This window comes from Borostomias antarcticus, assembly GCF_949987555.1.
Source record: "Borostomias antarcticus genome assembly, chromosome: 15".
Classification (NCBI taxonomy): Eukaryota; Metazoa; Chordata; class Actinopteri; order Stomiiformes; family Stomiidae; genus Borostomias; species Borostomias antarcticus.
Genome location: NC_140248.1, coordinates 3,947,410 through 3,959,684, shown reverse-complemented (window position 1 = coordinate 3,959,684; position 12,275 = coordinate 3,947,410). Strand labels below are relative to the sequence as shown.

Sequence of the window (12,275 nt, the reverse complement as noted above, 5' to 3'; positions counted from 1 at the left end):
AGAATAGAATACAACAGAACCGAAGAGAATACTTGAATAGAACTTCATTAGACATTTGACTGCACTGTTTTCTGCTCTGTTGTGTCCACAAATTAAGAAGACCCAGTGCTGTCTTAACGGTGTGTGTGTGTGTGTGTGTGCGTGTGTGTGCGCGTGCGTGTGCGTGTGCGTGCGTGCTCTCTTGACCCAGGTGTGACATTCCTTTCCGGTGGGCAGTCAGAGGAGGATGCCAGCGTCAACCTGAACGCCATCAACACCTGTCCGCTGGCCAAGCCCTGGGCCCTGACCTTCTCCTACGGCCGCGCCCTGCAGGCCTCAGCCCTCAGCGCCTGGAAGGGCGAGAGGGACAACGAGAAGGCCGCCACCGAGGAGTTCATCAAACGCGCTGAGGTATGGCGCCGGCGTGCGTGTGAACGGAATATGGACAACGTGCTGCCGTGACGATGAAGCGGCATGTAGCAGTCAAACAGATCTGGGCTGAGTTTCCCAGAGGCATCGTAGCGCTATGATGAACGCCATAGCTTACGATGAACGTAGCGCTACGATGCCTCTGGGAAACTCAGCCCTGAAGCGTGTACCGCAGCTAGAGATGGAATGATATGAAAATGTCACATCATGATTATAGTGACCAAAAATATCATGGTTATCAGTATTATCGTGGTATTGTCAAAATGGGCTGAAAATGTTGAAAAACTACTGATAGTTTTATTTTGAAAACGACAAATAAAATTAGCAGCACTATGCACTTTTTTGTTTGTATTTAAACATTAAAATAATGCGTCTTGGAGACTTGCTAACTTTGGTTGATACTGGACAGTATTTACAGTGAGATTTCAAAGCGTGGAAATCAAACGGTTTTGGGATAATTTTATCAAGATAAATTTAATCGATTTTATCTTGGTTTGTCATTATACTGGTTATCATTACATCCCTAACTGCAGCCGTGGTGACCCCGCCCTGTCCTCTCTGTGACCCCGCCCTGTCCTCTCTGTGACCCCGCCCTGTCCTCTCTGTGGTCCTCTCCCTGACACCGCCCTGTCCTCTCTGTGACCCCGCCCTGTCCTCTCCTTGACCCCGCCCTGTCCTCTCCCTGACCCCGCCCTGTCCTCTCCCTGACCCCGCCCTGTCCTCTCTGTGGTCCTCTCCCTGACCCCGCCGTGTCCTCTCCCTGACCCCGCCCTGTCCTCTGTGTCCCTCAGGTCAACGGTCTGGCAGCGCAGGGGATGTATGAGTCGAGCGTGAGCGGCGGAGCGGCCGGTCAGTCCCTCTACGTGGCGAACCACGCCTACTGAGCCCTCAACCTGCCCACCTCCTACCACCGCTAACCAATAGTCTCCTCTGCTGCTGCTCCGCCCCGCCCCCACCTTCATCCTCCACCAATCACAGGCCTGCGCTGTCTACTGTACTTTAGGACCGTCATCCTCACGTCATTAAGATGATCCTGAGTAGGTGTATTAGAAGATGTTTCTGCTGTATTAATGCTTACGAAGGGAAAGGCGGTTTAGGCTTCTGTTCATCGGAGCAATATTGGGACATTTACTGAGCATTTTGAGAAGGAACTACATTCTGTCCAAGACAGTTTGAGTGGTCGATAATTCCTATTTTCTTGCTAACAGTTATGAGGTTTGGAGAATATAGAATTTTATGAAACACTTTGGTGGTTTAGGATCATGACCCTGACCATGTCCAATAACAAGTTCACTTAATACCTGTCTTCCTCTTCCTTCTCCTCCTCCTCCCTTTCCCTCTCTCCGTATTCCCTTCTCAACCCCTCTCCTCTCCTATCCTCCCTTTGCTTCTCCCTCCACTCTCTCTGTCCAACACCTCCAGAGCAGCCCAGATGTGTGTGTGTGTAAACCAGTGTGTTTTGCTTCTGTCTGAATGCAGTGTGGACTTATCTGTAAACTCAATACTAACATGCTTCCTGGCAGCGGGACCAATCCAAGACCAGATTACATCCGTAGTTAAAGACCAATCTAAGACCAGATAACATCAGACAGCAACCAGTGTGTGAAGTGTTGTTAGAGTTGTTTTTAAATGATTGTAAAGGTGCACACAAACTCACACATACCCCAGCCTGCTGGGTAGAACATAGACGGTTTGAGAAGTAGATGGGTAGACTGTAAACCACTAAGCACCAAGGCTCAACTTAATGTTTCTGTTCTCCCCCTCCTAACCACCAATGATTGGGAATCATCGTGTGTCTACTGTATTCTAAATATATAATATTGAATTACACAATCATTGTATTCAGTTCATGCAAAGGTGTAGATATATGTGACTTGTGTTTGTCTCACCCTCCCCTCTCCTTCCTGGTCTACCCCATGGGGGGCCGGTCGGGTGATGAGGATGAATTCTATTGGCTGGTCTGGGAGAGGACTGACTTGTGGGGTTGATGGGGGAGGGAGGAGTCACTGCTGTGATGTTTTTGATGTTAGTGTTGTTCTTTAAGCACTTGGTGTGTAAAATAGTGGAAAAACCTACAGGAACTACAATAAAATTTACAAATGGCTAGAACATTGTGTGAGCTTCTTCCCTTGTCCTTCATGGACACCTAGACAGTGAGGTGTCCATTCATTGTAGGCCACAGTAATAAGGCATGAGTGTAATGCATTTGTACACAAAACACAATAGTCAAATGTCAAATATATGTTTATACATGTAGCACACTGTGCTTTACAGAATAAGAAAAGATACATTTAAACAGCTTCCACAAGTACTCTCAGACTAAAGTTAAATTATTTTTTAACCCTTAACATCTTATGAGAGCCTCTTAATTCTGGGGATCCATTTTTAACATTCAAATAGCCTGTTTCGTTAGCTATTTTAGGTCGTTATAAGGGTTTTATGTAGTTATAATCATGGTTATAATGCCCAAATTACCTTCTGGATAATAATCTTATATTAGTAGCGGGATATCTGTTGGTCGCCTGTTTGGTAACCAATGTCCTGTGTGGCTATCAAAGGAATATGTGTTTCTGTCGCTTATATAAATAATATTGTGTCAGCTGTGTATACCTCACGTTTTCCATTACATTTACCTCTGGCTCTGTACTGGCCATGGGTGTATTAATAGAACTGTGATAATATAAATGTGATTAATAGAAAGTGCTGGCATTTTCTAGTGTCATCTACTTCCTTGTTGTCATAATGTTTAGGCCCGCCTTCTAATTAATGATTGGCTGACAAGGGGATGCGCCACACGGTAGCGTAGCGTAGCGTGGACCTGTCAGAGAGCTGTCAGAGCAGCCGCCATCTTGGTCCGGTACGGAGCTTTTAAGTGAAAGATGATAAATACATAGTTGTTAGCTGATAGATACAACTAAAAACTGTTGGATGCTGCTGTTTTGCACTTTGTAATTTTTTATTTTATTTATTTATTATTTATGTTATTTGACTGTTATGGATAGTTCAAAGACAAAAATATTTGTTTCTACTTATCTTCTAGAGTTATCTCTTGATGCAAGGTTACTTTTACTAACTGAAACTGCTGAGGAGAGCGGTTGTCACGTGACAGCGATACCGGACCAATATGGCGGCCGTATTTTGCGCCACTCAATCCATTACGAGTCATCTCGTGTCTATGGTTTGAACATCTTGGAACTGCTTGCTTGTTTAGCGATTGTTTGGTGGGGAGGGTTTGTAGGTCGGGTATCCTTGAGGCATGTCCTCTCGGGGTGGTAGTTCGGGGAAGAGGGTAGGGGACCGCGGAGTGGAGGTCCGCCCGAGGGGAAACTGAGCTGGGAAGAGGAGCATGAGCTGGGGGAGTGTGTGAGAGAGGTGGTTAAGTGTTGTAACTGTGGTGGTGCTCATGTGATGGCTTTCCATGGGTGTGGGCATCATGTGAGGGCTCAGCAGGGGGAGCGGGTGAGGAATGAGGGGGAAGTGGCTTATGCTGAGGCGGTCAGGAAGGTAGCGGCGGAATTGGGCCTACAGGGTGCTCAGGCGGCGCCCGGGGGTGTGGGAAGTAGTGGAGTATAAGAGGTTGCGGGCGGTGGCCCGGAGGGTGATCAAGGTGAGTTAAGCAGGATTGTTGGAGGAGCTATTGTGGGACGCTGAGAGCGGAAACCTCATTGGGGGAGGTGTGGGCTGCGGTCCGGCGCATATCAGGGGTTGTTAGGCGTAGGGCGATGCCAGTATTGGAGGAGGGGGGTGTGGTGGCTGTTTGTGATGCTCAGAAGGCCAGCATGTGTGTCCGGACATTCCAGGCGGTCCATAGTCGAGAGAATGTGGGCGTAGATGGAGTTAGGAGGAGGGAGGAGGTGTTGAGGGGTCAGGGGTGTAAGTTGGAGGTGAGTGGGGATAATGGGGACCCCTGTACTCTGTTCTTCACCATGGGGGAGCTGCGTAGGGCGTTACGGCATGGGGGCAGGTCGGCTCCAGGAAAGGATGGGGTATGAGGTGTTTCAGCACCTGGGGGATGTGGTGTTGAAAGAGGTTTAGTCCCTCATTAATGCTGTGTGGGCGGAGGGGGTCCTCCTGGCGGCATGGAAGCAGGCAGTGGTTATCCCCATCCTGAAGCCAGGGAAGGAGGCTAAGCGGCCTGGGTCATATAGGCCGATTGCCCTGACAGCGGACTTGTGTAAGATTATGGAATGGATGGTGACTGACCAGTTGGTGTACAAGCTGGAGAGGGGTGGTTGGTTTACACCAGTCCAGAGTGGCTTTAGGGTGGGGAGGAGTACTATGGACGCGGTTCTGTCTCGACCTGGATATCAGGAAGGCCATGGCGTGTAAGGAGTGTCTGGTGGCAGTGTTCCTGGACATTGAGAGGGCCTATGACATGTTGTGGAAGGAGGGGCTTCTTGTGAAGTTGTATGATGCGCATGTTGAGCTGGATTGGGGCATTTCTGAGGGACCGGGTGATTCAGGTTAGGATTGGGGGGGCGTTGTCTGGTGAGGTGGGGATTGAGAATGGCACCCCGCAGGGGAGTGTGATCAGCCCGGTGCTCTTTAATGTCATGGTGAATGATATGTTCCAGGGGGTGGGGCCGGGGGTGGGTTGTTCCCTGTTTGCGGATGATGGGGCGGTTTGGAAGCGGGGGGGGGGATTTTGGGTTTGTGATGAGGAAGATGCAGGAGGTGCTGGGGCAGGTGGAGGAGTGGGCGGGGAGGTGGGGGTTTAGGTTGTCGGTGGAGAAGTCGTAGATGGTGGTGTTTGGGCACAAGTGGAAGGGGGGAGGGCTGGGGTTGTCCCTGTATGGGCAGCCACTGAAGAGGGTTAGGGTATTTCTGTTTCTGGGGGTGAACTTTGATGAGAGGCTGACCTGGAGGGTACACGTGGATAGAGCGGTGGAGAGGTGTGAGAAGGTGGTGAATGTGTTGAGGTGCCTTGCGGGGAGTGATTGGGGGGCTGTCAGGGGGACGATGCTTATGGTGTATCAGGCTTTGATCCGGTCTGTCCTGGACTATGGTAGCCTCGCGTATGGGTACCTTGGCGAGGTTGGATGTGGTGCAGGCGAAGGCGCTGAGGGTGTGCTGTAGGGCGTTTCACACAATGCCCATCCCGGCTTTGTTGGTTGAGGTGGGGGAGGCCCCCCTGAGGTTGCGGCGAGTTAAACTGGCTCTGTATTATATTGCGAAGGTTAGTGGCCAGGGGCCTGGTCACCCAGGGAAGGTTGTTGGCCAGGGGCCTGGTCACCCAGGGAAGGCTGTTGGCCAGGGGCCTGGTCACCCAGGGAAGGTTGTTGGTCAGGGGCCTTGTCACCCAGGGAAGGTTGTTGGCCAGGGGCCTGGTCACCCAGGGAAGGTTGTTGGCCAGGGGCCTTGTCACCCAGGGAAGGTTGTTGGCCAGGGGCCTGGTCACCCAGGGAAGGTTGTTGACCAGGGGCCTGGTCACCCAGGGAAGGTTGTTGGCCAGGGGCCTGGTCACCCAGGGAAGGTTGTTGGCCAGGGGCCTGGTAACCCAGGGAAGGTTGTTGGCCAGGGGCCTGGTCACCCAGGGAAGGTTGTTGGCCAGGGGCCTGGTCACCCAGGGAAGGTTGTTGGCCAGGGGCCTTGTCACCCAGGGAAGGTTGTTGGCCAGGGGCCTGGTCACCCAGGGAAGGTTGTTGGCCAGGGGCCTGGTCACCCAGGGAAGGTTGTTGGCCAGGGGCCTGGTCACCCAGGGAAGGCGTTGGTGGAGGGGTGCTGGGAGTGGGGGAGTGGAGAGGGAAGTGGAGCTTTGTGAACCGGGTCTGGATGGAGGAGGCGGGGCTTGTCCTGGGTGTGGTGGCACCGGTGGTGGTCTGGCCGTGTGTGCCCCCGTGGCTCTTGCCTACGCCAGAGGTGGACATCTCCCTGCTGGGGTTGGTGAGGGTGGGGGGAGGGGGTGAGGGCCCAGCTGGGCTGGTGAGGGAAAGGTTGCGGAGTGTGTGGGCGGCTCATTTGCAGATCTTCAAAGATAGTTCGGTGGACCCCCAGAGTGGGAAGGCTGGTTTTGCCATCCATATCCCCCAGTTGCGTTTTACCGAGGGCAGGCGGCTGCCTGATGGGCTGTCGGTGTTCACTGCTGAGGTGATGGCGCTGGTGTGGGCGCTGGACTGGGTTGAGCGTGCGCACCCGCAGCGGGTGGTTGTGTATTCCGACTCAGTGACTGCCCTGGGGAGCCTGAGTTAGTTGTTAGGGTTAGGCCCGATCTCATCCTGGAACTGGTGATGGCTCTGTACTGGGTGGAGAGGGTGGGGGGTAGGGTAGGGCTCTGTACTGGGTGGAGAGGGTGGGGGGTAGGGTAGGGCTCTGTACTGGGTGGAGAGGGTGGGCGGTAGGGTAGGGCTCTGTACTGGGTGGAGAGGGTGGGGCTCTGTACTGGGTGGAGAGGGTGGGGCTCTGTACTGGGTGGAGAGGGTGGGGGGTAGGGTAGGGCTCTGTACTGGGTGGAGAGGGTGGGGGGTAGGGCTCTGTACTGGGTGGAGAGGGTGGGGGGTAGTGTAGGGCTCTGTACTGGGTGGAGAGGTTGGGGGGTAGGGTAGGGCTCTGTACTGGGTGGAGAGGGTGGGGGGGTAGTGAAGGGCTCTGTACTGGGTGGAGAGGGTGGGGGGTAGGGTAGGGCTCTGTACTGGGTGGAGAGGGTGGGGGGTAGGGCTCTGTACTGGGTGGAGAGGGTGGGGGGTAGGGTAGGGCTCTGTACTGGGTGGAGAGGGTGGGGGGTAGGGTAGGGCTCTGTACTGGGTGGAGAGGGTGGGGGGTAGGGTAGGGCTCTGTACTGGGTGGAGAGGGTGGGGGGTAGGGTAGGGCTCTGTACTGGGTGGAGAGGGTGGGGGGTAGGGTAGGGTTTATGTGGGTCGCGGCTCATGTGGGGGTGGAGGGGAATGAGGCTGTGGATGGAGCTGCTAAGGGGGTTTTAGGGCAGGAGGTGGTAGGGGTGGGGGTGGATCTGGGGGTAGCTGAGTGGAGAGGTAGGATACGGGGGGTGCTGATGGAGAGGTGGCAGGCTGAGTGGGAGGTGGAGGCGAGAGGGAGGCATTTCCATGGGATCCAGGGGAGTGTTAGAGGGGAGAGGGGCGCCCTGGGGAGGGGTAGGAGGGAACAGGTCATGATGACCAGGCTTCGGCTTGGTCATTGTGTCCTGGCCTGGGACCTGGCCCGGATGGGGAACCATGTGGATGGTCTGTGTAGCTGTGGGGGGAGGGAGACGGTGAGGCATGTCATGTTGGAGTGCGGGAGGTACAGGAGGGAGAGGGCTGATATGTTTGCTCATGTAGTGAGGGTGGGGGAGCCAGTTGTGTCTCTGAGGGTCCTTTTGGGCCATGGGAGTCACCAGTATGAGGTAGGGAGGGCGGTGGCAAGCTTTATGTTCGCTACTGGCCTACATCTTAGGGTGTGAGGGTCTGGGAGGGGTGTAGTACCGTGTCTGGCCAGGGAAGGGCAGCAATACCCCACGTCGGCGTCTAGCCTGCCGGAAACCAGAAGAAGAAGAAGGATGTGCCACATTTTGATTGGATCGATTTCTTCCGTATCTTCTGGCCACGCCTAATTCGGGGGAGCGATGGCTACCATGGAAGTGGGTGAGTGAACCTTTTGGTTATTTCCTTATAAATTAACGTATCGTTTGCAATGGAATGATTACTTATCTACGCTTTCTAGATGAAATGCATGTACGGCAACCTTTGACAATGTGGCTGCTCGCACTCTGACACATATAGGTTCGCTTGCCATCTAATTTAGCTATCTATATATCTAGCTAGTGCTCAAGACAACGGGGTAGTAGGCTCATAAGCAGTGTGCTATGCATAACCTGGCAGCATCTGGATCTGGCTACCTGAGTAAAGCATCTGGATCAGACTAACTATTCATTCATTAGCATAAATATCAAGCCACAGTGATAGGGAGGGGATACATCTCCCATCACAGAAAGAAACACCTAGATAAAGATAAAACAGCTGTCATCCACTCTGCGACATGTTTCATATCAAGGAAGTGATCTATTATTAAAGAGAATATAGTTTTCCAAGTGTTGCAGAGGAGCGTAGACCTGATGCAACGATAGTTTTCTGCCTTAGTGGCTAATGCAAGCAAGCAACACGAAGGAAGGACCGCAGCTTTGGGCATATGCTCAGACTGCCTGGTGCTGTGTTGTGTAGCAGCGTCCACCGGTGTGTTGAAGGACCGTGTCATGGTGGTGTTTGTGTGGTGCAGAGCGACAGCGGGGCCGGTATGCAGCTCTCGCCATCGCAGCGGTGGTGATCGTTGTGGGGCTCCCTCTCTGGTGGAGAACCACTGAAACTTACCGTGCCTGGCTGCCTGTCCACCAGATCAGCGAGTTGGCCCAACTACAGGTTTGTGTGGTGACTATCGACAAGCTTTCCTGTGGAACCCCATCTCCTCTTTTAACTTCCTCTTCCTTTTCAATTTCTTTTCTTTAGCTGCAGTTGAGCGTCGATGTGGAAGTGGTGTTCTCCCGTGGAACCCTGATCCCAGAACAACAGAAAAAGGTTCCACTGACACAGACACGAGATGAAGAACATATAATGGATGGTAAGGGATGTGGGCGGGGCTTGCTTGGTATAGTTACATGTATTTAACAATAAGCTGCACTCCTGTACTGTTCTTATAGAATACAATTCTAATGTCAATTTAAATTCTTGTGGATCAGGTGTCTACTTGCTACTCAATTTGGCCTAATGTCTGTGTTTCCTCTCCCTCCTGTTCCTCATAAGTAAACACAGAAGAACCTCATATGAAAATGCATCTCTTTCCTATCCCCCCTCCTTCTCTCTCTCTCTTTCTCCTCAGAGAATACTGCACTGAGGTACAGGTATGAGACAAAGTACCGTACAGCCACCATTATGGAGGAGGATGCTCTGAACCAGGCCTCTGCTGCAGGTGAGGCCGCCTCAACTGTCCGTCAAACACAGCCCCCCCCCCCCCCCCCCCCCCCCATCAGCTCCCTGGGGCAAAAACACATGTTAATAGGATATTCTCTATCTCTTCATGTCTCTCTATTCCCTCTGCAGAGGCCGACGATGCTCTGCACACGCTCAGTGAGGTCCCGTGTGGTTCTGTTGTCGTGTATGTGATCCCGGAGTCCTCCTCCCTATTGCCAGAGGTGAGTATAAGAGATAAAAGTGTTCTAGACGGAGATAATTCTGTATTCAGAATCACGAGCGTTTGTTGGTCTGTGTTGACGTGTGTCCGGTTCAGGGTGCGAGCGTGTACGTGGGCAAGCGGCGGACCGCTGTGCTCCGGGCGAGCGGCCAGGCGAGAGGGGGCGTGGCTCTGAGGGAGGCGCTGGCCCACCTGGAGCCCCAGATCAAACGGGTACTGCAGGTGATGTCATTCAGCCACGCTGACATCACCGCGTCCCTCAGCGACCGAGTCCGCCTCGGTGATGTCAGCAGAGAGAGTCTGGCAGATAGCATGAGAGCCTTCAAGTCCAGCCCAGGTCAGTTCAGCTAACCATCGCATTTGACCCATTAAGTCTGTTTCTGGACAGACTATTTAGGATTGTCCATCGTATAACAGACCAATCTGTTCAGTTCAGTTCTGTTCGACCAGTTTTCTGCCCATATACCTGTAGATTCTACTTTTTCTACCTTGTTTCCTCTCTTTAATTCCTCTACCCTTTATCTCCCCCTCCCTCCCCGTCTCCCTCTCTCTCCAGGTTATGAGGTAACCTTCAGCCTTTTGAACCCAGATCCTAAGTCGCACCACCTACACTGGGACATAGAGGGCGCTGTGCAAAGCTACATCCAGCCGTTGCTCACAAAACTGGCTCCCGTCGCCAACTTCAGCATTGACTCTCAGGTACAGGCTTCCCATATCTTCAGATCAGATCAGATTCGATGATCAACTGTGTGTGTGTGTGTGTGTCTGTCAATTAGGAAGTGAGTGCCTGTGTACGTCTCCTCCAACTACTATAGATCCTGTACTATGCTGTGCTGGGTGTTAACCCTCGCTATGACAGCAGCGCCAACGCCTACACACTCAATGTGGACAGCCTCGCTCATGTGATCAACCCTGTGGAGGCCAGACTGGGTGAGAAACAGAAACCCTATCAAACACTAGGGATGTTAATAGTTAATCGACTATCGATTAATTGCCGATAAGAATTTACTTGAGTAAGATTTGGTTACTCGATTAATTACTTGTTAATGGAACATAACTTTTTTGGGGGGAACAAACGTTATCAACGGGAGTTGCGTGAAATGTAATCATGATTAAAGGTCTGACTGCACATGAGGGCCATGTAGCGAAGACTAATTGGGATGCCGGGAAATTTCAACGACACAGCGGAAGAAGACAAAAAATGAAGCAGGCAAAGCGCAGTTCGGCACGGGACGTTCTTATCAATTAATCGATTAACCGTTATCGATTAATGAAATTCCTTGAAATTTGCAGCCCTAACACACACACGTGTCTACTTCACAGTCTAGGAACAAGTTCACAGTGGAGTAGTGTGACAATCCCCAGTTACTATATAGTGCTGAAACTGTGAAGGTGAAGGTTGTGTTGTGATGGATGTTTCTGTGTACAGGCTCCAGTGCTGCCTCGTCCAACCCAGTGTTGAACTTCCTGCTGTATGTGCCCGACGCCCACCACTCCCCCCTCCACATCCATGGGCACAGGAAACAGGAAATACCTTCCAACGCGTTCCACTCTCCACGCTGGGGTGGCATTATGGTACTACCCTCACCCTTCTCATAGGGCATCGCTGCATAACAGCCACTGTGCAGCGGTTTGTTCGCTTTATTTTGTAAATCACCCAATCAACCGCTCTTTCTCTGTAGGTATATAATGTCAATGATTGCTATGGGGCAGAAGCTGAGTTCCCCGTTGACATCAACATAGACATGACCAGAGTCATGGGAGTCTTCCTTGCACAGCTACGGTCAGTAACAAAGCAGTAGGCGTCATGGTGGTCATGCTTATGTTTGTGTGTTTATGAAAAGTGTAACCCCTCTCCCCCCCCTCTCTCTCTTTCTCTCTCTCTGTCTCTCTCTCTGTCTCTGTCACAGACTAATGTTGGGGGTGCAGTCCTCTGCCCCCCCTGCTGGTTTCCTGGTTGAGCCGAGTGGCAGTGAAGGATTGGCCAGCTGGGAGTTGGACCGCCTTATGTGGAGTCGCAGTGTAGAGAATGTTGCCACCGCAACGACCACCATCACCTCATTGTCACAGCTTCTTGACCAGATTGGCAACATCGTCATCAACGATAACATTGCCCAGCAGGTGGAGTGTGTGTTTGTGTGCACGCATGTCTTTGTGTGTGTGTGTGTGGCGCATTGGTTTGAAGTAGATTTTTCATCTGTTGTCAAAGTCAGAATGATGCTGATGGGTTGTTGTCCCCGTGACTCAGGTGTCTAGTGCTGTGGCCTCCCTGCAGCTGGCGCTGGCCGAGCTGGAGATGGGGAACCTGGGCTTGGCTCTGCAGTACAGCAAAGAGGCCATCCTGGCCTCGGAGAGAGCGTTCTTCGACCCCTCCCTCCTTCATCTCCTCTACTTCCCTGATGACCAAAAGTTTGCCATATACATCCCTCTCTTCCTGCCAATGTGTGTCCCCATCCTGCTCTCGCTGCTCAAGATGGCCTCGGAGGTCAGGCAGAGACGCAGAGAGAAACAAGCCAAGATGGACTGAGACACACATCCTGAATGTGGAGTTTGATGAAGTGAAGGATTGTCTGAATTCAACACACCACATGGACTCTATCGGAGTGGCCCTGATATCATGTAATTTGACTGATGGTCCCATTGCATTCTGAAGCCAAGCCACTAGTCTGAAGAATGGTATCAGGATGGTATTGACTACTTAAAATACACACTGACACCTCCCTGGTCTCTGGTCCCTACGGAAGAGCAGT

The 12,275-nt window shown here is 52.1% G+C and overlaps 1 protein-coding gene across 1 annotated transcript; it reads left to right on the top strand.

Moving 5' to 3' along the window:
* Positions 1–7,963: 7,963 nt before the first annotated feature.
* pigs (phosphatidylinositol glycan anchor biosynthesis, class S) lies at positions 7,964–12,275 on the top strand. The gene is made up of 12 exons (XM_084450564.1): positions 7,964–7,985; positions 8,617–8,756; positions 8,844–8,955; positions 9,214–9,303; positions 9,435–9,526; positions 9,622–9,862; positions 10,082–10,224; positions 10,341–10,455; positions 10,955–11,100; positions 11,208–11,308; positions 11,436–11,646; positions 11,774–12,275. Exons 1-12 carry the CDS (start codon positions 7,967–7,969, stop codon positions 12,050–12,052), a joined length of 1,689 nt encoding a protein of 562 aa, XP_084306690.1. The 5' UTR covers positions 7,964–7,966; the 3' UTR covers positions 12,053–12,275.